At 40.7% G+C, this 26,862-nt stretch overlaps 1 protein-coding gene across 4 annotated transcripts in view; it reads right to left on the bottom strand.

Annotated features, from left to right (window-relative positions):
• The window catches only part of BICD1 (BICD cargo adaptor 1), a 185,132-nt gene that overhangs the window by 76,107 nt on the left and 82,163 nt on the right, over positions 1 to 26,862 (bottom strand). For all 4 annotated transcript variants that reach the window (XM_063319371.1, XM_063319379.1, XM_063319388.1 and 1 more), the window contains exon 2: positions 15,248 to 15,460. In XM_063319371.1, coding sequence (XP_063175441.1) covers positions 15,248 to 15,460 — 213 coding nt within the window. The remainder of the gene's footprint in view (positions 1 to 15,247; positions 15,461 to 26,862) is intronic.

The raw sequence follows: 26,862 nt of genomic DNA, 5'->3' as shown, positions 1-26,862 counted from the left end.
ACTAACTTTAAAAATAACTTGACCTTCCAGACCTTGGATGGGAATGATGCTTAGAGCTGCCTCCACTACTTCAAGGCACGGCTAAGAGGGGAGTTCTCTTATAAAGTCCAGCATAAAAAGTTATTAAACAAAAATACTTAAATACACGTAACAAAAACTGTGTTTTTTGAAGTTTTAGTAACAAGACAAGCTTTGATATTTCAAACATTGTAAGATGGATCATTCTTATACCAGCATTTTGCTGCAGTGGTGGATGGGAAGGACATAGTGAAGGCTAAATTTCCCTAAGCAATGGCATGTAATAAAGAAGAAACCAGACTATTCTGGTTTTATTGTCCTGGGCTTGCTTACAAACCCCCGAGGAAAAGGTCAGTGCAACATGATATGAAAAACATAATGATAATCCAGTCTTTGAATTTAGTTCTTGATGGAAAGAAGGATTATCTTTCTACTCCATTCTAAGTTATTGCCATGATTTTTAATGAAATGACAACAGGGCTGAAAACAATCTCCAATAAATTTGCTACCTTTGGAAGCACAGAGCTTTCCAGCTTTAGCCACAGAACAAAATTTTTGCTAATTATCCTGCCATTAAATAGGTGATCATGCTTCTTCCTGACTCAAGGCATAAAGTTACGGAGGCTGTAGCACTGGTATTATGACTATGCAAAGAATCAGTATCTCCGATATTTCTGAGTTCAGCTAAGAACAAAAATGTAGACTGTGTAGAAGGGGAACTTCAGAGTTTCTGTTTGTAGAATGCATTTATTTGATCTGAAAAGGAAATACGGTTCCCTAAAGTAATGGATATAAAACAATGATTAATCTACATAAATGTTGCTGAAGCTGAGCTGGTAGTTGCTTCGCCTTGCCTTTTGGATTGCTGCGGCATGAAGCTAGGTAATAGTATTCACTGAATTCCTGCGAAGTGGTCCCCAGCTCCCCCAGGCAATTCACAGCCTGAATTCAGCAGGAGGCAGGAGGTGCACCTGCCTTGTGCTAGAGCTGATCAAGCAAGAAGAGCTTATTACTATTGATAAATTCCTGAAAGGAGGAGGATTTTCTAAACAGAAACACCAGCAGGGTTGTGTGTTTCTTTCTTTAAGTTTCCAGATCCACAAAGGGCTTTTTTCCTTCCCGGAGCTCTAAAACTTTTTCACTTTTTAAACTTCAGAACACGCAACGTCATTATTTCTTTCCTTTGAAGATGTTAATACAATTTCAAGTGGACTAACAATATAATAGTATTTTTAAACTCTATTAGGAATTTATAGGCTATAAATGAAATTGAACCTTAAAGTGATTAATTTTAAAACAGAGTTATGGCTCTGGTGTATAGCTCCACCTCATAACAAATTTGGTGAGGAGAAATTGTGTGGTCAGGTTAGGAGGAAGAGTCTTTCATAGGTTTTAGAGGGCAAGAAAAGTGGTAATGGAAAATTCATAACTGACTTTTTAAAAGCATTTGCAAGGGATAAAAACATAAAACAATGTAAAAATCTAATACATGAATGTTGTCAAGGAGAGACTGACTTCAGATCATCACTGACATTTACAGAGCATGGGCAAACCAAGCTGTATAAAAACTAGCTGCACCTCCTACCCTCAAAACCAAAAATATTCTGATCCACAATAAAATTAATGTCAAAAAACACACTGATCGCATAAATCTACACCTATAGCTACTTCTTACCTGCTTAACAATTTACTGCACGCTAAAATGCTTATGAGAATTGCTGCCAAAACAAGGCGAGCACCAGTTCTATAGAGTGCCTATGAGCAGGTCTGAAAGTATCATGAATAAGCTTATCCACAGGCTTTCTTAGACACCTTTTATGCTTCTGCTTCAAAACATGCTTAGATGTCTTTGTGAATTGGAACTTCTTTTCTGACATCTTGCAAAGGGGTCTGCAGACTCGGTCCTTCTTCCTCGTTGCGTTTGAAGTCTTGGACAACAAACCAAGGCCGTCCTTTTTCTCTCAGATTTTTGGAGCAAAACCAAGGCAGAGTGAGTTTATGGATCCTTGTTGTTGACTTGATAGAGGCCATAATATTGTATTTATTTCATTAATATATTCCTAGTTACTCGACAACAAACCCCTGTCTATACCTATTTAGATTTTTTACTTTTTCTTCACTGCTTATCTGTCTGCAGATCTGTGCATGCCTCATTTGGGAGGGGCAGATAGTCAATGCACATGAAACACCAGTTGACAGAAGCTGCTTGGGAAAGAATCACTTTCCTTTCTCCACATCGACCAGAATTTTGCCCTTGCTATTTTAATCACGTACAGCTACTAAGCACAGACCAGAATCTGGTACCTTCTCACTGCTGTTGTGTTTCTACTTCCCTTGGGAAAATGAGACAAAAGGGAATATGAGCAACAAATGTAAACTACCCTGTATCATTAGCCACAACTCACAGTATTGCATGTGTGAACAGCATCGCTTTTGCGTCCCATTTTCATTACTAGGTACGCGTGACTGATGGGAAATGGCCCACTTTTTAACCCACCTCACTCTGAAGCTGACACTGTAATGCCATGGTGATTCTCCACGTATAGTTCACAGACAGCATCAGAACAGACATCCTGACCATTTCACTGAAGTGAAAAATCACGTCTCTATGATGATGCCTTCAAGGCACGTTTGGCTGAAAGAGCCAATGTACTGTGCTTCAGAAGGAGAGGAAAGGCTACACAGGCAGAATGAAAGAGCAGTGAAGACAAAAATTGCACACATATCTAGTCCTACCTATTTGATGGGGTTTTTTTTGAACAATAACTTCACAGGAGCAGACAAGCTCTGATTGTGTATGAGCATCTGCACGTACACATCTAAAACATTTGCCAGCAAAAGTTCATTTCTCTCAATCCTGAAGCTTAAAAGTGGATTTGACCATCACAATGAAAGGGTGATAACACTGTCTGACCTCTGCCTGACTCACTGCCCTCCTCCTGGATGCTGACTGGCACTGACTGTTGAGAATAACTAAAAATAACCAGCTTGTCTCATATATTGTAATAAGGGCAAAGGGAGAAAAAGAGGTGGCATATTTGGGTTTCTTGCTGTTCACCGTCCTGTCATCTTCCTCTTAGATTTTTCCCCTTGAGAACAGAGCTTGTTGCAGAAAGCACAATGAACACGGATGATGGGAGCCAAGAACTTACTAACAATTTCATACCAGTGCCAAACTGGTAATCAGTTTGGGGTTTTGAGGCAGAAGAGGGAATTGAAGAGAGCCTACTCCACAGAGGATCATACTCAAGGATGGCATCACATCGCCACACAGAGCAGACTTCAGTTTGTAAGGTATAAGCTGAATGAAGCCCAATGAGAGGATGCCATCCTACAGAGCACAAAACTACAAACCCCAAAGACTTCTCCTTTCTCATATCTCTCAGGGTTTCATAGGTTTTGATTCTATGTGGCTTCTTCCTTTTTATTTGTTTGTTGGGTTTTTTGGCAAAGGAAATTTTTGCTAATTGCTAAGTATCCAGAGGTATGGATTAGAGGCGTCATGCTCAGTCTCACTCTGATCGCACCTAACAAATCATCCACGTCTGGGTTCAGGTCACCAGCAATGTTCTGTGCCTCGGTATCTAAGACATTTCCCTAGGAAAAGGTAGATCCCATTTCCCAAAATTACCTAGTAAATCCCAGGAGAAACCCTTATAAAGAAATCAGCAGTGATTAAAGGACAAGAAAAAATAAACTGAAAATAAATGAGGTTTTAGAACAAATAAGAACAGAAGTGGAAGCTCAAGTACCTTGGCTGATAATTATTGTCCACGTGTCATCAGCATGCATGAGTTTCTCTCAAGGTCCGAGTACTAATCACAGCATCAGAAGAGATAGTTAGGTTTTGCAGTTTTGTTTGGTGGGTCTCATCTCTGAATCAATGACTCTTGGGTGCCATGAGTTCTGCACTGCTTAATCACGAGTAGTGTCAAAAGTTTAGGAGGGAGCAGGTTAGGAAAATAGGCAGTGATGCACCCATAGGCAAAGAACAGGAGAAAGTCAACAACAGAAGGTAAAGTCAGGCACAGCTACAACGCACACGGGGACTCCCAGGAGAAGAGAAATATGACCTCACTGGTTCTGTACTGACAACTGGGAATACATCAAGATTACTGTTCTGTGACCCCAATGGGTCCTGAAGGCATACAACATTCAACAATTGCCAGGCACATTCTAACACTGAATGACCGGGAAGAACAGCATCAGTATCTCAGAGAAGCTTTAACTCTTTTTTTTTTTTTTTTTCCCCTCCTCATTTTTTATATTGGAGCCTGCTCAGGATATTTTCAAAAATCAAAGGGAACTAATTGAAACAGGGACAGAAAAACTTATTTTCATTCTTTGTTTAATATTCTTTATCAGTGACAACGTGTCGCTGAAACTTAGGCTTTACTTGCTTATGCACTCAGGCAGCGAGGACTCTCAGCAAAAATTTCTTCTTCTCCTTGTTATGTCTTTCCTTTATCTGGAAGAGTGCTTAAGCTTTTGGACTTGAGCTTCAGAGTAAGTCTGGCACCCAGGGTATTCTTCCCTTCCCGCTTAATCCCAGGCAAATGAATGAAGTCACAAAGCACAAGCCAGCCCAGCTCCTGGGCTCCTACTCCTCAGAGTCCAGATCACATTGCAACGATTCTTTAAAAATTGGCAGCGCAGCTAATCCCAGCACTGCCAAAACCCGTCTTAATCCACACCACTTGAATAGACAAAAGCCCAAGTTATTCTTAACCAGCAAATTAATACTGAAAAGACTGAGTCAGCACAAGCAGTTCTTATGAGGGCTTCCTCATCTAGAAACAAAAACAAGTCAGCAAAGTTATGCATTTTAGAAAAAAGTAGAGCCTACTCAAAACTCGTGTTTTCTCAGTTCAGAGAGCTGCTAGTCCAATACCCTGCCTCCAGCAGCGGACATTCACAGGTGGGTAACACCCAAGGAACAGGGACATTATATGACGATGCTTTCCCCAGCATCCCATCCCAGTCCCCTGTGTTCCCTGAGAAACCTTCTGAGCTGGTTGCTGGGCCTGGAGCTCCACATATAAGAAGCACTGAGGGCCCCGTCCTCCATGACATTTGTCTCATTCCTCTTTAAATCCAGGTATACCTCCACAGCATGGTCTCAAACAACACCTTCATAGAATCATAGAATGTGTTGGGTTGGAAGGGACCTTTAAAGGTCATCTAGTCCAACCCCATGGCAACAAGCAGGGACATCTTCAACTAGATCAGGCTGCTCAGAGCCTCATCAAGCCTAGCCTTGAATGCGTTCAGGGATGGGGCCTCCACCACCTCTCTGGGCAACCTGTGCCAGTGTCTCATCACCCTCACTGCAAAGAACTTCATCCTAATGTCTAATCTAAACCTACCCTGCTCTAGTTTAAAACCATTGCCCCTCATCCTATTGCTACATGCCCTTGCAAACAGACCCTCCCCAGCTTTCTTGTAGGCCCCCTTCAGGTACTGGAAGGCCGCTGTAAAGGTCTCCCCGGAGCCTTCTCTTCTCCAGGCTGAATACCCCTTGTACAGGGGTGTATATAAAGGGCTTTGAAACTCTACCTTAGCGCAAATAAGGGGTCATTACTTCACAGATCTTATGTAAGAACGAGCACTGCCAGATCCCCGATTTGATTAATTACTGCCTAGAGATTATGGAGTGCAGCTGAGAGTACACACTCTTTCATTTTCTATTTGAGGCCCTGCAAAGGACCCTTTCTGAAAGAAGGGGCTGGGAATTTGAGTGTTTATAATAAGGCACTGTGTATTTATGCAACAGTCTCTTGGTTATGCTCCATTATCCCTCCTGGCCTTTTTTTGACCTCCCCACTGTCCATTGTTTGACTCTGTTATTCACAGCAGAGCTAAATGCCTGAACCTTGCCAAAGAAAACAGTGTCATGCATGTGTCAGATCACAAGTTTGCATCCCAAGTCATTGTTCCGGGCTCATTAACAGGAAACACAACCAACCAAAGCTGCTTTTGGTAGCTTGTGGGTATATTCGAGGGCAAGAACAGCAGAACAAGGAGCTGACAATTACCCTGAGAAAACAGTGCCACAACAAAATGGATTTATCCTGAACTATTGACCTTCCTATTCTATTACAGTTGATACTTAGGAATACCATCATTTTATGAGCAATTATTAGATTACAGCAATTTAGAATTATAAACTATATTTTAGGAAATAAAAGGGTGAATCTTACACGGCCACCTTTGGTTTCACCTGCAGGAGCGAGTGGTTTGTTGATCAATGTGCGAAATGAACCACAAAAAAGCATTTGGTGGTAACTAAGTAGTAGATGGAGTTGAATGACAGATTTTTAATGAAGCCTTTATCTGTTAATAAGGGCACTGAGAAGCAGTCTACGCTGGACAGGACCTATACGCAAAGCTCTTTTTTTGACAGATAGACTGTATCAGTTACTAGTATATCTATCTTTTTCACTGCATGAGGAGAGATTTGGTAGGATTACAAGTCACAGCTTGCTTTATTTTTCTGTCTCCAAGACATAACGAAAGCCATTTTGTTTCTTTTCAGAAGTAAAGTTCAGTGAACAGGGAAAGTAAACGCAGAGGGCAGAGAAAACCATTTAACAAGCATCAGTATCTAACCCTACAAAATAACACCCTCACAAAACCACTGTACAAGATATGTGGAAATTAGTAAAAAAAATAATCTTTGTCAGCAAACACCATTGATGATGACCTCCCCAGTGTTGTACCTTCCAGACAACCTCACGCCGCAAAGCCAGGTTTTACATTTCAGTTGGTCTACTGCTATCTTTTCCCGCCACAGGCAGTGATGACAACAGTCACCAAAGCCATCCGCACACAACCTTCACTGCCTGTTAGGAGAAACTCTGCAGTGGACCTCTTCTACAGGGATTACACCTTGGTCTACATCACTCTGAAGTGAGCAGATGTGGGCGCTCGTAGAAGAAACAGGGAGACTGATGCAAATACAGGATGAATGGAAATGTGTGTGTAAGTGTCAAAAAGAAAAAACAGAATGTGGGTTAGAGGCATGGCCTGCAGTGATAGTGAAGGGCACCACTTGCAGTCAATCCAATGATGGCCCACCGGTGGCCCTCCCTTACAAACATGCACTGCTGATTTTCCAGAGACCCTGTCAAGAGGTCAGGAATTTGGAGCAAGGACAGGGTCACCCTCCACCCTGTTCAAGTTAAAGCCCCCAGACGTCCTCCAGGTCTCTCCAGTCTAGATAGAGCACAGACAAGTTAAGTGCCTCCACAGGAAAACCATTAACACCTGACAGCTTACGGAAACTTAACATGTTTTTAAAGAGGTCCAGATAAGACACAAGTATACACCAGAGTTTGATTTGAAGCAGGTCAGCAACATCTAATAAAATTCCCCATGTTACAGAACATTATGCTGTTACATGATAACTAAGACTAAGGTCAATCTCAAAACTTTTCCTGAAAGCAGAAGGAAACAACGCATTTTTAGCAAACTTTTCAGCCTCTCAAGACAAAAAACCCCACCCATTAGCACTGTCAGCAAAGTAGGGAGAAAAATTTATGAGGGTGGCTAGGCACCAGCAAGCTGGAAAATCTTCCTTCAGCAGGCTTTTCTAAAAACAGGAGAGACAAAATAAAAACATCTCCCAGGGGGCAAAGTAACGAATTTATATTCTAAGCCTAATTCAAAGCCAGTTCTAGCCAGTTGAAGGAAACTTGCACAACAAAGGAATGTAAATATAGTCAATTAGAGTGACTGTGCTAATACTACCCTCAATTGCGATGACAGAACTCTCCTGACAAGAGGAACAGTTCTGTCATCTCTTTATCCTGCCTCGGCTGCACCTTTTTTCTCAGGCAGCTCTGACCTCCCTCAGTCATCTCCGTGGGCTGCTCTGGCATCCCATTCCTACAGCTTCTTGTCAAAAAGCAGTGCTTGCATGAAGGTACATTAAGATGAAGACACCATTACCAATGGCCACTCTGAATACTTCACCATATTTCCTTACTTATTCTCCCTCTGGAAATGAAGCTATTGCTGCAAGTACCACCATACTGTTAGTAAGAAGATAAATATATTTATAACACAGGCTTTATTTAATCAGTGGAAATGCCGAAAGAAACTTCCATTGTTCAGTAGATTTAGTGGGGCAAGTCTGTTGATGCAGCCATCATGAAGCACAGGACAACACCATGAGGGAGGGGGAGATCATGGAAGGATGCTGCATGCATTGTCATAGTCAACGCTGCAGTTACTTAAATCACTCCACTGTCTAGCATAATCATCACAGCACAATCACATGTTCCCTATTCTACGCACGAAGAAAGTCAGACAACTGAAAGGGGAAGCAAGCTAATAATATTGAAGAGAGCTCGCTACCCTCTAAGAGAGCTTTGTCACTATGGCCAAGCTGTTAAAAGGTACCTGTACATGGTTCATAGCAGTGATTCCTCTCCTGGACTTACCTTTTCCATCTTTCTTCAACACAGAGTAAGTTACCTTACTCAGTAACCTGGAGCTACCTCCCTCCAAGAGATCAATAGTCAAACCACTAGCCATGGGAGATCCAGGCTGAAGACCACACGCTCTCTGAGAGATGAAGACAGCCTTTTCTGAGAGCTGTCACCTCACAGAGGAGAGACTGGGGTTCTGGTCTCTGCCCCAATTAATATTTAAGTATTTCTTATTAAACATTAATTGAAATAGGGACTAGAACTAGTTCCCTGTTCCCAGCTGAGTGGCTTAGCCTTTAGGCTACAGTCATTCTTATGAGCTTGCTCACTTTCCCTCTCCCTGACCCACAAAATTCTAACTATTCCCCAACAAAGGGGAACAGCTTCATCTGAAGAAATGAAGAGCCTGCCAACTGACTGCTACGGCACATTCTTCAGAGGGAGAAGTGGATTCATAATCCCTCAGGCAGAGAAAAAAATGGACCCCCAAACCTTGCCACAATCACAGAACCAGGGAGTGGAAGGACATCACTAGGTGATGAGGTCAGCTACAGAAACATCTCCTTGGAGGATCCCAATAGCACGTACAGAAGTGCTCAATATCCAACAACAGCGTAGTAACAGACCTCACTCCAAATCAGAGGTGTTCCTGAATGCATCTGGAAACAGACTTTTACATGGGCAGAAAATTTTACAGGTGGAAACTCAAGCACCGAACAACTGTTGTCCAAAAAATTGTATTCGTTACCCGGTGCGCAACAGCCAATCTTACATGCCGGGACGAGACATTGATTATTTACTTAAGAGTTGCAGTAGGCTGGGTGCTTGATGGTTTCCGACCAGTCAAGCACACCAAACGCAACTCTCCACATGGTTTATATACACGTTTTACAACATCATTATCATAGTAGTGCCTCCTACCTATATTTGATTAATTAGTAATTTACATATGGTTGCACAATCAAGTTATAGCTACTATGCATGCTCAGGGGAATGGTCTTCACCTGGGCTAGGGTCTTCTTGACCTATGGGTGTTCTTTTTAGTATTGTAATGAAGGTAGTTCAGCTTAGGACACTCAAAATCTTCACTATTCTGCCAAGTTGACTAAACTTTTCAAAACATGTAGCATTTTCAAAGTCCATATGCTCATATGTTCCTCCTCAAGAATAACAACAATACTTGCTTTTCTTGATTAGGAGTTCTTTCGTTAATTCATCCTTGACAGAATCAAGGATAGAATCCTCATTATCTGTGAGAACACGCACACGGCTTCTCAACTTCAATTACTACTGACCACTTTGAGGATATACTTTGATAACAACTGTAGGACACTCCAGGAGCGGGTAACAATTGAATGTATTAAGGATCTCAGTTTTGCATCTAACTACATCCTCCATTAAATAGGAAGCACTATATACCCAAATCCTGTTACAATTTAACCCTAGCGCAACAAAACAAGAACACGAAATTGGTCAGCAGAAGCAGAATCTAGTTTACACTAGATAATATTCACATTTCAAGTTTTCAGGCTTTACTCTGAGTTGTTAAAAATGAGAAAAAACCCTAACTCTTCAGACTGAGAAATTGTAATTTCTTAATAGGAAATAGCCAGTTAGGAATTGCTTGAAGGTATATTTAATATAGAAATACCAGTTCTTAATATTTTTTTTTTAGATAAGAGTCAACTTGAACACAATGCTTGTAAATTTTTTCCATTTCTCCTGTATTTTCAGAATGCAGACATGGCCTCTTAGCATTTCTGAATAGGCTGCACTTCTGAAATGGCCATAACTACCAGTAAAACTTCTTATAATTATTCACTCAGCACAAGTGCTCACGCCGTGCATCATACATAGGTTCCCCTCAAAAAAAGTGCAGGCTATCACACCCATATGTTCCCTAATTAGCATGAAGTACAAGATCTTCGTACTGATGAAGTGAATAAAAGTTTAGCTATTGACTTCAAGGGCAGTGGGGCTGCACAACTTCATCCTAGATTTTTTTTTTTCACCTTGTTTCAGCACATAATGCCTGAGCAATTTGTATTTTTCTCCCCACCCACTTTTCCACTGCCCTCATCCCTGTTTTTCCCCTCTGGAAGCCCAGGTGTGTGCTGCTGTTGCCAGGGTCCATTAACATTGCCATCACATAAACCTCCCCGTTCATCTGTTATCTCCTGGACTGCAGGTACCCAGGTGCAGATTTCTTTCTGCAATCCCAGCAGCTGCTGCAGTAATGCTTAGTAGCATGGCCTATGAGTTTTAACCCTTTGCTTCCTGACTTTCTTATGTTATTCCTCTTCCTTCTCACTAATCTTGCTGGCAAGAAAAAGCTGACCCATACCTGCCAGCGTCAGACACAAAAGCATTCATCTACCCACTTCAAACGACTCCTAATCTAGTCTCATAACACCCACAAAACTCAAACTGTGCCATCATCTTTCATCTCCATTTTCTATGCTTTCACCTGCTTCCCCTCTTTGCTTCATGCTCTTCCCCCTCCAGTTGCCACCTGTTTTGAGTCACGTGCCCAGCTCCAAGGCATTCAGCCTCCTCATGAAGGAGAAATTTGATCTCATCACAAGAACTTTCTGCTCCAACTTCTGAGCTGGCTTATCTGTGCTTGCGTAACCACCTTTGTCAGTTATCAGTTTCTCAAGGTAATGATTTCATCTTCTCCATCCATCTATAAAGTGCTTATGGTTATCATAAGGAAAGATTTTTCAGGGGCACAAATGGAAGAACCAGTCACTCATCTCCCGACTATAAGTAATCCAAGTGTTTTTAAATAGGAAAAAAAAAAAACACCAGAGAATTAGAAAATTATAAAAGATTGAATTTTTAAAATATGTTTTTAAAAGAGTATTTTTTTTAAACATTTATAATGAAGGCAGGCAATTCGTATGCGGTTAGAAAAGGTTAAATGAGCTAATAACCATACTGATCTCTCCACACAGAGAGCCATCTACCATAAACTGTGATGCGTAACATACACAAAATCTGGTCTCTGCTAAAAAATTCTCTCTCTGGCCTCAGTTTTAAGATCAGTGTATTTTTTTGGTTTAGATTACAGCACTTTTAAGTATCTCCAAATAACTTTCTACATTCCCAGTCTGATGTCTTGGTGGGAGAAAAGGATGAAAAGGGCTACCTGCTTTCGAAAATGTATACTTTATTTAGTTATATGATAGTTAATAGTATTCCTATCCAAAACTCTGGGGATTTTATTACATCAAAAATAATGCTGCCAGTGTTTTACTGTTTTGATCATTTTAACATGAATCTAGAAAGCCACCTGTGTACGGAGATTCCTGGTTCATCCTTCACCATCAGGGTGAAACAAATACGTCTTTTTCTCGTGATGAGCATTGAAATCAGTTTGTTTGCTTTCCCAGACTGAGACGCATAATCTCCAGAGACCTGAGCCTGATATATTCACTTTTATAGCAAGAGAGATCCAGGTCAAGCTGCCCTGCAGACATCAGCTGTGACTATACGGCAGATACTTGCAAAAATACATGAATTTTTAAACTCTGGGGCGATGGAATTCCCAAGATTCCTAAAAGTCATCAGCATTCATGCAAGAGTATTCTGATGCTTCACAAAATGCTCATACACATTCATATGACTATGGATTTCTGTGCAAATTCAGAAAGCAGAACATATTTGGAGGAGAACTCCCACGACAGAATGGAGAAGCACCAACTGTGTTATTTAGGGATGTGGTACCAATAACAGTGGTCACATTTTGAAAACCTAGCAATCAGTCTTCAGTATCATAAGGGACTGAGTGTATGGATAAAATACCATAAATTTCTGTCATCTATGCAAAAACACCATTTCTAGAACCACACAGCAGTTTTTCAAACCTTTTGTATTAAGTCTGAAGGTGAAAGACGTGAATAGTTTTTGGTTTAGCTTACAAGATATTTCAGTAGGGTTTAAAAAACAACTATAAAGCATATTCTCTTGGCGGAGTGAAGCAGGGAGGGGAAGAGACAGCATACATTAAAGTAACTTACATCCAGAATCTATCTTTACATCACTCAGTACAGTTGCTGACAAAGACCATCCTTTTTTCTTCCATTTTTTTTCTCCAACTAGATTTTCAAAGAGACAAATGATTTCCTCATTGTAGCAATCTACCTGTGGCAGCTTCTAATAACTGTCTTTACCCCAAAATGTACCAGACATTCAATTTTTAAAAAATGGGGCTTTTCCACCTTCGTGATTGTCAAGATTTGTAGTAAGCCAAGTCTGCCTTTTCCGATCAGCGGTACACAGAACCAAGCAGACAAAGTTCATAAATGCTTACAATAAAAGGCCATCTCATTTCTGCAGACACTTGGACATTGCTGCTTTAGGATTTATATGTTTGGACCAAGGTATACTGAACTGGGTATAAGGGCAAGACACCTTTCAGCACAAGGTGAAATACCCGTGTAATTCAGTGTGACAAGATCCCTAACAGCCTGAGGTAGGCGTCAATCACCCTCTATCTTTTATTATATTCAAGTAATTAATCATAATAGTGTCTGGTGTAAGCTTGGTTATGAACTGACCGCACTAATCCCATTTATGTTTAAATACATTGATTCTAGTTCCACAAAATAAGAGTTCAACGTAATCAAGGACTTTATACTCAGGGTCCAATATCATCTTAATAATAACACACAGTTTATCAGCATTATTTTTATTCAAGTAAATTCTTTTCTTGCACTCCAATTAACTACTTTGGCTTGTTTCTATTTAGCATTAGAACAGGAAATAATTGCAGCTGGTCTCACACTAAGGGTTACTATTATCTCCAAAGAAATGAGGACAATCAATATTCTAGGGAGGACAGGTACTGAAGCTGCCTCCTGAGTAACTTACAGATCAATAATCATGATAGACAATGGAAGGGAGCTTTGCATTTGAAGGAATCCCAAGGAGACCCCAGAGGAAGGAATTAAGTACAAAAGACAAATGTGTGTTTTCTTTAACTTGGTTGTTCATCTGTGACTGAACCCCAAGTCATCAGGACTCTGCTTGCCTGCAGTCTTTAACCAAATAGGTAGGTGTGTCAGTAGCTGGTTGCCTGCTACCCAAGAAGCTTTTAGGATGAGTAGATATAAAATTGATTATTTTTTTTTTGTTAACTACCGCAACAGCAATTACAATCATGTATTTCATTTGGATCTTGTGAATAAATAGCATATATTTACTTCTTAATGAAACCTCACTTGTATTATGGGCAAGTTCAGTGAAACCATTAAATAAGAACGTTCAATGGCAGTAAAGGACCCAGGCCCAGGGAGACTCCATCCCAGCAGTTTTTATAGGTTAAAAGGATGCCACTCCACTCAGCTACAGTAAACACGATAAATTTGTTAATTTGTTGAATTCACATGAACGCAGCTTTTTTGCAGAATCACCTAGGAAAGATCTCTTCCAGCAGCTGGACACTGGGGAGAGACCCTAGGTCAAGGCATTTCTGGGGAAAGCAGGGAACATGTGGGGTTACTTCCAAGTGCTGCCTTCCTTTGTGTGTAGTTATTCTGCTTAGAAAACTGAATCTCTAGGGGTTTGTAAGAGAAACAGTCAGACTGGTATGAATGAGGTATAAACGTGTGCGTGAAAGCACTAGAAGAAATGGCAGAGGGATAAAAGAAAAGTATGCACTGAAGGCACCTCGATGAACAGGCCATCAAGATCACAGTAGACTCACGTGCAACTTCTGACACTGAGATTGCAAAACCAGCCTATGCCCAGGGCAGGAGACTAGAGAGGAACAAATAGATCAGCAGTGCTGCACAATGACTCACAGGAGTGGGACAAGCTGGAGAGGCAGAAGATTTCAATAGATACGGGCACAAAAGGCACAACCAAAACAAGCACATGGTCACAAATCTACGAGGAACCCAGGACAGGTGATGGGGTCTTGACAGTCAGCATTCCTTATCCTCCATTTCGCCACAATTAGTACCGGACAGAGTGGTGGAATGCACACATCTTAGTGAGTCTATGAGAACATGAGCAAGAGCCAGTTTGGTAGTAAAGATGAGGGAAACAGAGTCACCTTCATCTGGTGTACAATCATGTTACAAGCTTCGTTACATGGACTGTGCAAACTAACCATCAACATGGAAAGAATAAACTAGTAAAATTAGTTCAGTACCCCACTACCTGGAATACTGAAGCAACAGCAAGTAAAAAATCTTCTCTCTAAATTTCCAAATTTAAAGGAAAAATTACAACTTATTAAATATTACTAATTTCTCCACTGAAGTTAATCAATAACAACTGTGTGCCACATAGCCAATAACTACATTTGACTTCCTTACTGCCCATTTTCTAAACATGAGCGTGCATTTTAATTTTGCTCTACAGTAGAAGAGAACTGGTGAAACCTCTACCTGACCCCAGCCAATCTAGAATACCTGAGAAATGATGTGAATGTTGAGAAAGAGGAGCTTGATGAATCAGAAGTGTGCAGAAAGTGTGTTTGCGTTCAATTCACTTATATGTAGGCCCTATAAAATACAATGCGAATGCTAAGAGTACTTTGGAAATTATAGCTTCCTGAATTGGATTTTATTATATTTGGTTTTTTTGTTGTTGTTTAAAAATTTAGAAAAGCTGCATTTTTTTCCTTTCTAAATTACAGCCCTCTCAGGCCAGGTGGTTTCTGGGATGATCACAGAAAGGTAGGTGAGCGTTTTTACTTCTTGTAGTATTTTCATGACTCCGAACCACGCCATCCACGATACTCCAAGAAAATTCACCTCCCTTGCTCCTTGCACACCCCCATTTACCTCTTTCAAATCTTGGACAATAGCAGTGAGTCTCTCATTCTCTGCCTGAACGTTGGTGACCACCGCCCTGCTCTGCTTCAGCTCGTTCTGCATCTCCAAAATCTTCCCAAGGTAATAAGCTTCTTTTGATGCAGACTCCTGGAGGAGAGTCTCTTCACGTGTTTCACCATCTTCAGCCACTTTGCGGTGAATCGAGAAGGACTGTCCGAATGCCTGCAAGAGGAAAACAGCGCACGGTATAAAACTACTGAAGGCCTAGAAAAATTATCAACAATAACGAGCAGATGTATAGCCAGCGGGAATTCAATAGATCTGAGAGTCCCAAACTCTGACCTAATAAATACTGCCTTAGCAGCTCCCTAGCAGCTGAGGGCCACCATCTCATTTAGCTGAAGTGAAGCATCTTGAAGCTGTTCTCATTTGCAGTATGCATTTATGGCCTCTGTCCAGGCGACCTCCACTGAGATCAAGATGGTGCTCTGCTAACTAGCCATTAATTAGCACCAGTGTTTAGCTCTCCTGCATGAGGCCAGCTGATAATTCGTCCATTCCTTTCTTCTCCAGTTCTGCAAAATAAACACGCGGTTTGCTTCGTTTTAAAGAGCATAAATAGCTGACAAATCTTTCTAAATTGCTTTCCACTTTTAATATTCTTTTATTATAGGAGCTGACTCCATGTTATGGATAAGAGCTTCCCATAACTTGAAAGAAAGATAAATGAGCTGAGTATCAAGCAGTGGCCATCTACACTGCTGGTAAGCTAAACATGGACTTTAACAGCCCCTTCATCTCATTTGTACTCAGTGTTTTCTGCTTCTACTGAAAAGAAACAATATTTAAGTATTCAAGAAGTTTCTAATTATACAGGTAATTTTCAGTGATTCTCTTCCTCTTCTTGTTGCTAGCTTAATAAGGCAGTATTTCTCAGTGATAATTTCTGATGTTATTTTGGACGGCTCTGAAGCAACCTGGAATAAAGCAAAGTACAAGCCACAACAGTGGAAGTGATGGAGATATCATTTATCAATGAAAGACAGAGGGGAAAACCCTGCAACAATATAATAACATAAAAAATAATGTAATAACACAAAATAATATAAAAATAAAATAAAACAGTAATAAAATAATTATTGTAAAGTAAAACAAAAGCAAAACCTGTTTTGTTTGTATTACCTTTAAAAATAGACTTGGTTGAAAATTACATGGCCTAATTCTGGAAAAAGCCAAATCAAGGCCTCCAATGTTAAAAACATTTAGCCTAACACAGGCAAAAGCTCTCTCCTATATCTTAATTCAAAGAGAGTGTGTTCGAAAGAGCGTCTTGAAAGACCACTAGTTGTAATTTTTTTCCCCAATATAGGAGAATTATAAATCATGGTAATATATGCACTTTCAGTGGGAAATTCTCCCCAAAGGCCTAATTTCTACCCAGTCCTATGAAACCACAAAGCAGAGCGGTATTTGCACCCACTGTAAGCAGTGGCCTGCTTTGCCTTCCCATCGACAGAATTACTTGCCAAATGAAACCCATTGTTTTACTGCCAGTATTTATAGCTTTTCAGAACATGTTCTAAGTTTTACTGGCACTAGGACTGAAGCAGCCCCTTAGAAACTTCAAAGCAAAACCCTGTTCAAAAACTTTTTAGCTTTTAAGTCTACTTCACTTAGAGAATCCTGTGAACTCAGCATTAAAGGATTCTAAAAATATTCAATAATGTATTAACCCAGCTGTCTTCTCAAAAGACTGCGAGTTACTGAAATAGCAAGCATCAGCAACTTGCCGGATAGGATTTTCCAAATAACAAGAAATCCAATTTAATGAAACTGTTAAGCACTGATTCAGTCACTATATCTGTGGATCTAAGACGACTGTTTCAGGAACACTGCTAATAAATTATATCTTACTCTACATATGCTTATATTCAATGGTTCACTGTTCCTAATTTGAGACTAAGCAAAAAGCACCAGCGCAATAGAGGCCCTACAAGACAAATGTAAAGGTCACATATCCAGAGGAAAAATCAAAACACAGCAGAGCAGCAGGTAGGACTGACAGGGCTGGAGAACTTCATGAAGAATGGGAGCTGGAGCCCTGTCTACTAGAGAGCTATAGTTAATGCACTGTCGGTAAACACCAGTACACAGTGATGACGGCCTTCCAGGTACACACTATATTTTCCTCAAAGGTACTTTGAGGGTGCATTTTAACACGTGTGATGTTTGAGGATGGCCATGGATGCAGATTTCGGGGAGGATGCGTAGCGTAACAGAAAATTACTGCACACTTAACATTTCCTTGTACCTATGACAACAGAAAATGTCAGAGAAAATTAAACATTTTTTCCTATGAAACCAGATTTGAACATTACTCTATATTATACTAGTCATTTTCTTTCTTAAACTGCTCTCAGTATGTTAAAAATCAGGGGAAGGAAATAAGGGAAGCATAAGTCTCTTTCCATATAGATGGAAATTATGCAGATCCATGCAACAAGGAGAGGAACGCGAGATGCCTTTTAATTAAAAAACAAGCAAGAAGTCCTGCTTCTGTATTTCATGCCCTGTATAGAATACCAAGAAGTTTAAACTTCCCAGACATGCCCACTTAAGGCCTTCCATCAGATTGATCACTTTTAAATTAACCCATACATACACACCAGCTAGTAGACAGGTATTCTATTTTGATTTTATGTTTTAATAATTTTCTTAATACGTTTACTTATTTATAAAACCTTATAACCTTGCTATGACAGAAATATTTCGATTAACTATGCTCACTTATTTGACTGAAGCCATCCCTACAGTGGGAAAAGTCAGTTGACTTGAAAAACTTTTCCGGTCAACTAACTTTATAACAGGCGCAGCAGTTGTCTTCCAACAACTCCTGGTTTCCAAGCGTGGACGTGACAACGCACCTCACACCACTGCTTCGCGCGAACGCCCAGGCTCAGCCAGCAGCACGAACGGGCTGCAGCCTGGGAGAGCTGGAACAGCCCACTTCAGCCTTCACAGTTACCTCCTGGAACACGTTGGACAGGAAAGAGTCCAAAGGTTCCCCAGGAGCTTGAAAGCCGTACTGATGAGAGCCAGTGATGGACAAGATACAAACTGGAAGAGCATTTGGCACAAACATAAACATTCATATGTGAGAATTGGATGCAACTGGCATTGGCATCAGGTGTTGAAGGCAGAAACGGCAGATGAAGCTCAAAACATGAGAAGGTGGCAAACATTCTTTCTAATGAAAGTTCACTTGCATTTGGGTCAACTGTCAGATACAAACTGGTTTGCTGAGCGTATCTTATGGTATGGAAATGGGAAAAACACCAGCCTGCTATGGAAATAGCTTTCCTTCGATAACATGTGACACCAAGGGAGAAGTTCTGTGCAAACACAGAGCAGATGTTCCCTGTGCTCACCCTTGAAGAAATCAATATTTTGGTCAGATATTTATAGCAAAGGTATATAGTTTGGCTCCTGGAGAGATGCTGTTCCTGCCTAAAAATACTTTGTCACCTATATTAGTACCACACCAGCTTCTCCCTAAACCAAATTTCAGGTGATGCCAGGATGGCAAAAGCAGAGCCAGACTCTTCCATGCTTTTCAACTAGATTAGAACACGTACATCAACATAGGCTATGGAATTCTCTGACCTAGCCATGAAGAAGTAACTGCAGAGGCAAAGAACTGTGGCTGTAACTGTGGGAATGGTGCCCAACTGACTCGTTTGCATTGTTTCTATGTTACCATTTTGGATGGGTGCTGTCCTGTATCTTGCAGATGTATTAGTTAATTACCGCAGCTCTTGTCAGTGTGGTGCTGCCTTGCTTGGTGTGACTGCCCATTAAAACCACTCAGAAAACACTTCCGGTCCCTTGGTGTCTCTTAGTTTCAGCAATCAAATAGCAGAGCTTCTCTGACAAGGCACCAAATCTTCCAAATTCAAACCAGGACTCAGAGGGGGCTGTATAGCCCTTTACGGCTTCTATTCCCTTGAGAAACCCCCTCCCAGGGCAGGGGCAATACCTCAAGTCAGCTACAAAGACTGTCCTGACAGAGAGCAGTCTAAATTTCACCTTATACTAGTGCCATCACTTCTCTCAAGACTTTGCTTCAAAGGGTGCTGTTGACTGAGTTAGGAGATACCTTTTTGTAAGTTGGTCATAAAAGCTGAGAAACAAGGTGCCATTAAGCGCTGTATATGTATTCTGAGACCTGAGAAATGTATAGCAGTATCGTGACTTTTTAGGGGTGTCTTAAAATTTGAACTTTGAGAACGCTAAAACGAGGATCAATATTTGTTTGAGTGCATGATAAAAGATGGCAACGGTGGCATGCACAGGTAAGAGGTCAGCCTGATCGGGGAGAAAGGCGTAACTTTTGAGGAAAAGGCCATTTGCAATTGAACTCTAAATAACCCCAGATGGAAATTCCAGTGTCGGAAGCAAACTGGCATGAAATAAATAATGCAGTGAACAAAATGGGCACAGAGTTGTAGAACAGCAATAGAAAAATACAATTGCTCCAAACAACATATGTAAAAATATTTACATGACAAATATAAACAGCCATAGAAAGTTGTTGTGCAGTGAGTGACACGAAATGATGTCTGTAAAATGAAAATTATACCTAGCACTTAAAAAAAAAGGAAAAGAAGCCAGATGTCTAATTTAGGTGTAGAAAGCAGCACGTAAGCAAAAGATCGTCTCAAAACGTAAGTAGGTAAAATAAAGGATGCTATTTCTGAGTTTCAGTTTTATTTTTACTAGCCACCTCCTGGGGCAGGAATTCTGAATTGTTTGCATAGAAACTCACTCTTCTGTGATTATTAATAAGCAATAAAACACAACCTGACTGCTATCAGGACGAGCAGATAACCTACCTTTATGGCTTTGACACTTAATGTAGTTTTTCTGATGCATAATGCAACAGCATTGAATTTGTTCAAGTGATTACCTATTTCAGCTGCTAACTTGCTGCAAAGCAGAATGTATTATGTATTAGTTACCTCCACATTGCTAACACAAAAGCAGGGAAAAAGCAGACTGGTGTTATCCAAGATGGTAGCATATTTCCTAGGCAAATGTCAGTATGGCACCACAGATGGAAATCTTTGCTAGAGACGCCTCACTGTGGTTAATTATCAGGGACAGGCACAAATTTTGTGGCACAAATTGAATGCCCACCTACCTCTTAATATTCCCTTAGACACTTGCCATTCTGTGTCTCTCTTTCAGATGAGAGATTTATTATTTTTTTTTAAGCGTACTATATAATTTTTTTTTTCCTTTCTTCACCATTCATTAACCGAAGCTCAGGTTTCTCTGACATTTTTCTGCTGAGGAGCAGTCAGTGGCAGACACAGGTCTGGGAGGAAACCCCCTCCAGGCAAGGCTGAGTGGGGGGAGGGTGCGTGAGGGGCTGAGCAGGCTCCAGCCCTTCCCTCAAAACCAGCTGGTACAAAACTGCCCCCCCCACACCCCGAGATGTGTCTAAATGGAGCCACATCACATTATTTCCTTAACTTCCATCCATTATTTTACACCCTGCTGACATCAACCTGCACGCAGCAGCTTCTGTGTGAGCCAATCCAAGCCAGCATTCAGCCAGACGGGGAATCTCTCTCTCCGTGGGCTTTCTTACAGGCGTACGCTCAGCGCTTGGTTCGGATCACATGGCTCTTTGCCATTCCCTGCTCCCTCACACTTCAGGGACGCAGATTGTCCGGGGTCTTGGACGAGGACTGTGTTTTATTCTTGAAGAGCACAGTAGGTAGGCGCTGAATCTAAACCCGACTTGAGTTTCTTGGCAGCACAAAGAGCGCCCTTTGCAGAAGTGGCTGATGGGTTCCAGTCATGTTATGTCTGTTTTCTTAAAAAGTGGGAAAGTTCTATGCCTCTAAAATGCGTTCAGAATTTAGATTAAATCTTTGTGTAGTTGACATGACCTCCTGATGTTCATTTAAGATCGCTGCGAGAGGTCAATAGATTTTCTTTTGGAATCCAATACTGAAGTGATGAAAGTCTTCAAATGCAAATAATAGGCATATTGCAATCAAAACACAGGCAGCTGCACATTTAGTCAAAATAATGAGAGAAGGAGGAATATAATAGGTATTGTGTGCATATGAGATGGACAGCCCATGCAGGGAAGCAGATTGAAAACTCAGAAACAGATTGAGAACACAGCCTGAATCAGCATGGGCATACAGGCAAGAAAACTAGACCATGAACTTCTGGGTTGACAGGCTAGCTGGAAACAGCTTGTTGTTTCACAGCTTCAGAAGCATCCCATTTGTCTAATTCCTCCTGCATTCAAGAAAGCAGGATATTGGTCTCTCCTACAAAGAAATAGAGTATAGAAATATGCTCGATCCCATCACTAATTCCTCTTTCAGCTCAGAACAGCAAAGTCCCTAGACTTAACCAGTCACCTGGTCAAATGGAATATGAGATAATTGATCAAAATTCAGTTGCACCCAAGCAACTGTCTAAGCATTGGTCATTTCATGGCTTCCAGACTCAAGATGATCGGTTTTATGCTCTGTGCCACATAACATGAATAGGATTTTTGTGTGTTTGCTTGGGTTTTGGTTTTGGTTTTGTTTGGGGTTTTTTTGTTTGTTTGGTTGGTTTTTTTAATGTAACAACATGCCATTTATTTCATATGCCCCATATTGTAGAAAAAAATGCTAGAAGTTTTGTACACTGTTTAAAGCAAGCTGACAAACTGGGGGTTCCTTATTTGTTCTTAGGAGCTCAGTCAGCCTTCTGAAAGAGGTGAAAATTAAACTTCAAAGGACTGTTATTTTCAATTCATGCTTTGCTATAGACACTTAAGATGACCTTAAGAAAATTGTTCCTCGACTTTCCATTCAAAAAAATGTAGAGGACAGTATCTGCTACACAGTGAAAAGGACTATTATGATACACCCATTCATGATCTAAGATACAACATACTATAATTATGAGCACAGTATAGGTAGCTATGAGAAATCCATAAATGTTACCTGAAGAGCTGTTTTGTTACCTCCCAAAGGCAAAAAGCATTTAACTTTATTGCAAAATACCAGCTTACTTGTAATCAACTCAACTCAATAATAATGCAAATGCTGGTGCAGTGGTAAAGTCATGTAAGTTAATGTGTGCATGAGAGATGTAAATTGCAAAAAAGACTTGCAAACAAACGTGCCAGAGGTTTTATCTATGCCAGGCATACTGAGGAGATCAGATACATAGAAAACATAAGTAATACTGTTTACAGACGCAGAGCAGTGGGACAAATGTAAACAATTCATAGTCTTTTCCCCAAGGAAGCTTTGGATAAAAGCGTGCACAGTGTGGACGTCTTCCGTTTGTTCTCAATAGATCCCTACAGTGCCTGCAGGCCTGTTGAAATTCATATATCAGATGCTAATCAACAAAGCCATCAGAAAGTACTGGGGGAAATGAGCATTTACATTCAACTCAGCTACAGAGATGGCCGTGCTTCTGCAGCCCCAGTACATATTGTGCCGATTTCAATCGATATGCCACGGCGTGAGGCCTTAGGCATTTTTATAAATAAGGAATAAAAATATCCCTAAATGTGATGGCTAGGAAATATTTATAGACAAGGAGAAGAAAGCACTACCATGAAAATGAACATTCAATTCCAGTAAAAAGGGGGAGTGAATAAGAATTTCCATTTAATTGCCTTTAACAGCACTCTAGATGAGGATTTCAATTCCCTGTCCTCAGCATTCCCTCCAGGCACAGAAAACACAAGAAAGAGGAAGCTTGTAACAAAGAGCACCACTTATCTACGACACAGCTAATTAGGTTCATGCTGGTAATTTTAAAGCATCTCTGTTCAAAATGAATATGGCCAATAATTAAATTATTTCTATAAACAAAATAATTCCCACATTATTAATGAAACATAAGGTGGTTTAAAAATTTGCATCACTGTCTAAATTAGTGCTTATATTGGTGTCTGTTATCAGGCCAAGCTCCAGCTCTCACAAAATTCCAATTACAACCAATAGAAGCATTACCAGAACAAACATGGAAGACTGTTAAAGATTTTTTTATTTTTAAACAAAATATCTGAAGTCCAAGATGGAACATACCTTCCACGGAGGCTCTATTACCTTTGCAGTAAAGAGCAAAATCCCATGTTTAACTAAAACTTAATCTTTTGGGGGTTTTCTGTCTGCTTTTCTTTTTTCTATTTTCCTAACTATGAAATTGCCGAAATAATTGCAGTTCCTTCTCTGGCACTTGCTTGAATAAAGCTGCAAAGAACGTGCACCAAAATCCAGTTCTTTAAGAGTTGTTGGCCTGCCGGGACATTTTGGTTATTTCACATTAGCTCCCCATATGTAAACTCACATTCCATAGTGAGAGCACATTTATAGAGCATTTTAGGTCTAAGCAAAGTCATGTCACTAGTGAATAATAAAAACAACTCATGAAGGATACCAACTGCATTCTGCTGTTACTACCTTTTGCTGTAGTTTTCTGCTGGAGAGAAGTTTCAATGGTAGCACTGTATAGGGAAAGATTATTTCCAGCTGCAAAGGCACGACGAGGGGGAGGAAGGACGGACTCTTATCACAACAAATTAGGATGATCGCAGAGCAACGTATAAGGAATTGAAGGCCACACGCCCAGAACGCCTCTTCTACAAGAGAAGTGGGGAAATGAGGAGTAGGAACGCAACCACGTCCTAGACACAGATGCACACCAACCAGTTAAGTTGGATGAAGCAACGAAAGAGAAAGCTGCTTCTTAAGAGATAGTGCTCTTTGCATATTAGAGGAAAATAAGCAATGCAGAAATCCTGTATCAACGTCTACTGAAGATGTAAGGAATATGCCTCAACACAGATAAAAATTATGCACGGTAAACCGTATTTTATTTTCATAATACTGGGTTTATGCTAACTTTCAAGTACATTCATGCAATTTAAAAAAAAACCTAATTGTTATTTTCCCACACCACCCTTGAAGAACAGAACTACTGAATCACCTGAAAGCTTTAAAGTAGCTGGGCTTCACTTTAGGAGAGACTCTGAGGTTTGGTCTCAAGTTAGAAGGAAACTGTATTCTTCTGCTGCTGCTACACATTAGCTTTTAGAGAAATAATTTCTAAACCAAAGGTTTAAAAGGAGAAAGACAGATGATTCAGACATTTGTGCTGCTTCAGGCTTTTATAAAACCTCCTAAAAATTTAAGTTGGAAAAATCCCTAAATAAAAGCATGCCCTTCTGAACAAGAGGCCAAAATTACAGACCTCTCATTTATTTTCAAAGGAAGGTTTAATTAGAGTGTTGCCAGCCACAGATTTACCATGGGGGAACTTTGTGCTTCCATTAGCATTGATCAACGCAGCGCACACACCTATTTCACGCAATGCTATTGCAGCTGGGTGCTCGCTGCAAGTGCTGGATAATCTCATCCCGCTAGAGCAAGTGAGATTTTAAGGCATATGGTGGTACTGATAATCATGTTACAAAAACAACAGCCTGTCTACTTAATACAAGGGTAAAAAAAAAAAGGAAGAAAAAAAAAAGAGAGTGAAAGAATCAAAGAATGGGATTGCTGTAAACTGTCCCCACTGTAATCCATAGGGAGTTTCAATTAATTTTGTATAGGGGGTAAAAAAAACCAAAAAACAAAAAACAAAAAAAAAATAACCCACAGCAAACCCAAACCCAGGAAACTCCCCAAAATCAACCAACCCCCCAAAAAACCCAACAAAAAACCCCTGCTCATTTATTCAACTAAAGTAAAGATAGCGAGGAAAGGAGTTTGGTGTACGCTGGCTGACCAGCGGATCTCCAAATGAGGAGAAAGGCTTGTCTGACACATGAGGTTGCGTGAGAAGGTTGGTGGCCTGGCACTCCTCCAAGTACTGCTGCATTCACACCAAACACGCCTGTCTAAAGCCAACCTGACGATAAATTGAAGGTGGCAGACCATGCCCCATCCACTGCATTTGTACACCTACTTGCCTTAGTGCAGCGGGGCTCCAGCCTGATCAGACTCCCACGTGCCATCCTAACATAAGCAAGAGGCAATATTCCAATCAAGATTTAGCTTTCACAAGCAAGAAACCTGCAATCTGGGCCATTTGTCCAGGCATAGCTGTCCCAGTGCCTTTGCCTAAGGACCCAGTTGTCCCTAGCACTAGTTTCCTTTTGCCCTATGAATACGGAAGGCGGCGGCTGCAGCGAGGATGGGATTTGAAAACTGCACGCAAACCAGTGAGGTCAGGAATCAGCAGGCAACTTCCAGAGTTGCAAGCACGTTTATAGGATATCCCCATCTTCCCTCAGCCAAAAACCAGACTCTTGAGTAGTTCTCAGCCTTGCTCTCTGACACGGTGTGAAATACATAATACCGCCTGGTGATAAAAACTCCCATTTGTCAAATAAATTGCCTCCCAATAAGCAATTTGCAAAGGATAACAAATTTAAGAGGATAATATGCTTTTGCTTTGTCAGCAGCTTTGTGTCAGGGTGACCTATCTTCCAGACTGTAAAATAATTGTATAAGAATATGCAAATCAAGCATCCATGACTTCTACTGAGAAAGAAACTAGAGCTTTCATTGGCTTCTGCGGAGCTCAGATTTCACCCCTGGGTATTTATTTCTGGATGATATACCATATTCTGGCTCCTGATTCACTATGTTTGCTCACGTGGAAATTGCAAGCAAATTGCAAACAGTTTAAAGGACTAACTTTTGAAAACCAGCAAAACCTGTCAATCTCAGCTCTTTCAGAGGCAGTCCTGTTTTCACAGAGACTTTCAAACCACTTCCCCAGCACCACCAGAATTTTCCCATTAGAGTCTTCCTTCTCACAACAGCAGTCTTCGTGGAACGGAAAGCCTTCTTTCTTCCCTTGACACCCAGCCGCTGGAGCAATTCCTGTGCTCCCGCAGAGCGGAGGATCAGCGGCACAGACAGGAGAACACCCCCACCAGCAGCCAGCGAGGGAGTGCTTCGCTAGCACGCTAAACCTGTCACAGCACCGGATCCTGGAGCTTTCCTTTTCTCTTCCAGAAAGGAAGCTTTCACACGACTCTAAACTCGATACTTAGCAAACTGTAAAGGAATGTATTCCAGTACGAGAACAATATGCAGTATGCGCAGTTGCAACAGCAGAATGCAAACATCAATGCCTTCCACAAATGACTAAGATGGAATGATTTCCTACTCTCCTGAAGAGATTTAAAACAAAAGCATTAATATCGGTACAAATGAAGAACGAAAGAAAATATTTGTGTATGTGTGCACACATGCTCACATGCACACCATAAAAAACAGCAGAACCGGGGTTAAAAGGAAAGTTAGCAGTTATTTGCTATGGAGTGACATATGTGTGATTTCATGTAAAAGAAACGGAAGAACAAACTGACCTAAAGATAAGGTGTCAGGATAATGAAGAACAGGACTGAAACCATAAAATATCCAGATAAGGAAAAAGAGAACGGGGGAATTCAGGATTTTTTGCAGAGGAATGAAACAAAATATGAAGCACAATATCAAAACTGCTATCCATTCCTAAAAAATACAGTCAAAAACCAGTTTGTCATTACCAGTCAATAAGAACTCAAGTCACATGAT

The sequence above is a fragment of the Chroicocephalus ridibundus genome, chromosome 1 (assembly GCF_963924245.1).
Source record: "Chroicocephalus ridibundus chromosome 1, bChrRid1.1, whole genome shotgun sequence".
NCBI lineage: Eukaryota > Metazoa > Chordata > Aves > Charadriiformes > Laridae > Chroicocephalus > Chroicocephalus ridibundus.
The sequence above is the reverse complement of the archived record's forward strand: the minus strand, read 5'-3'. Positions and strand labels throughout refer to the sequence as shown.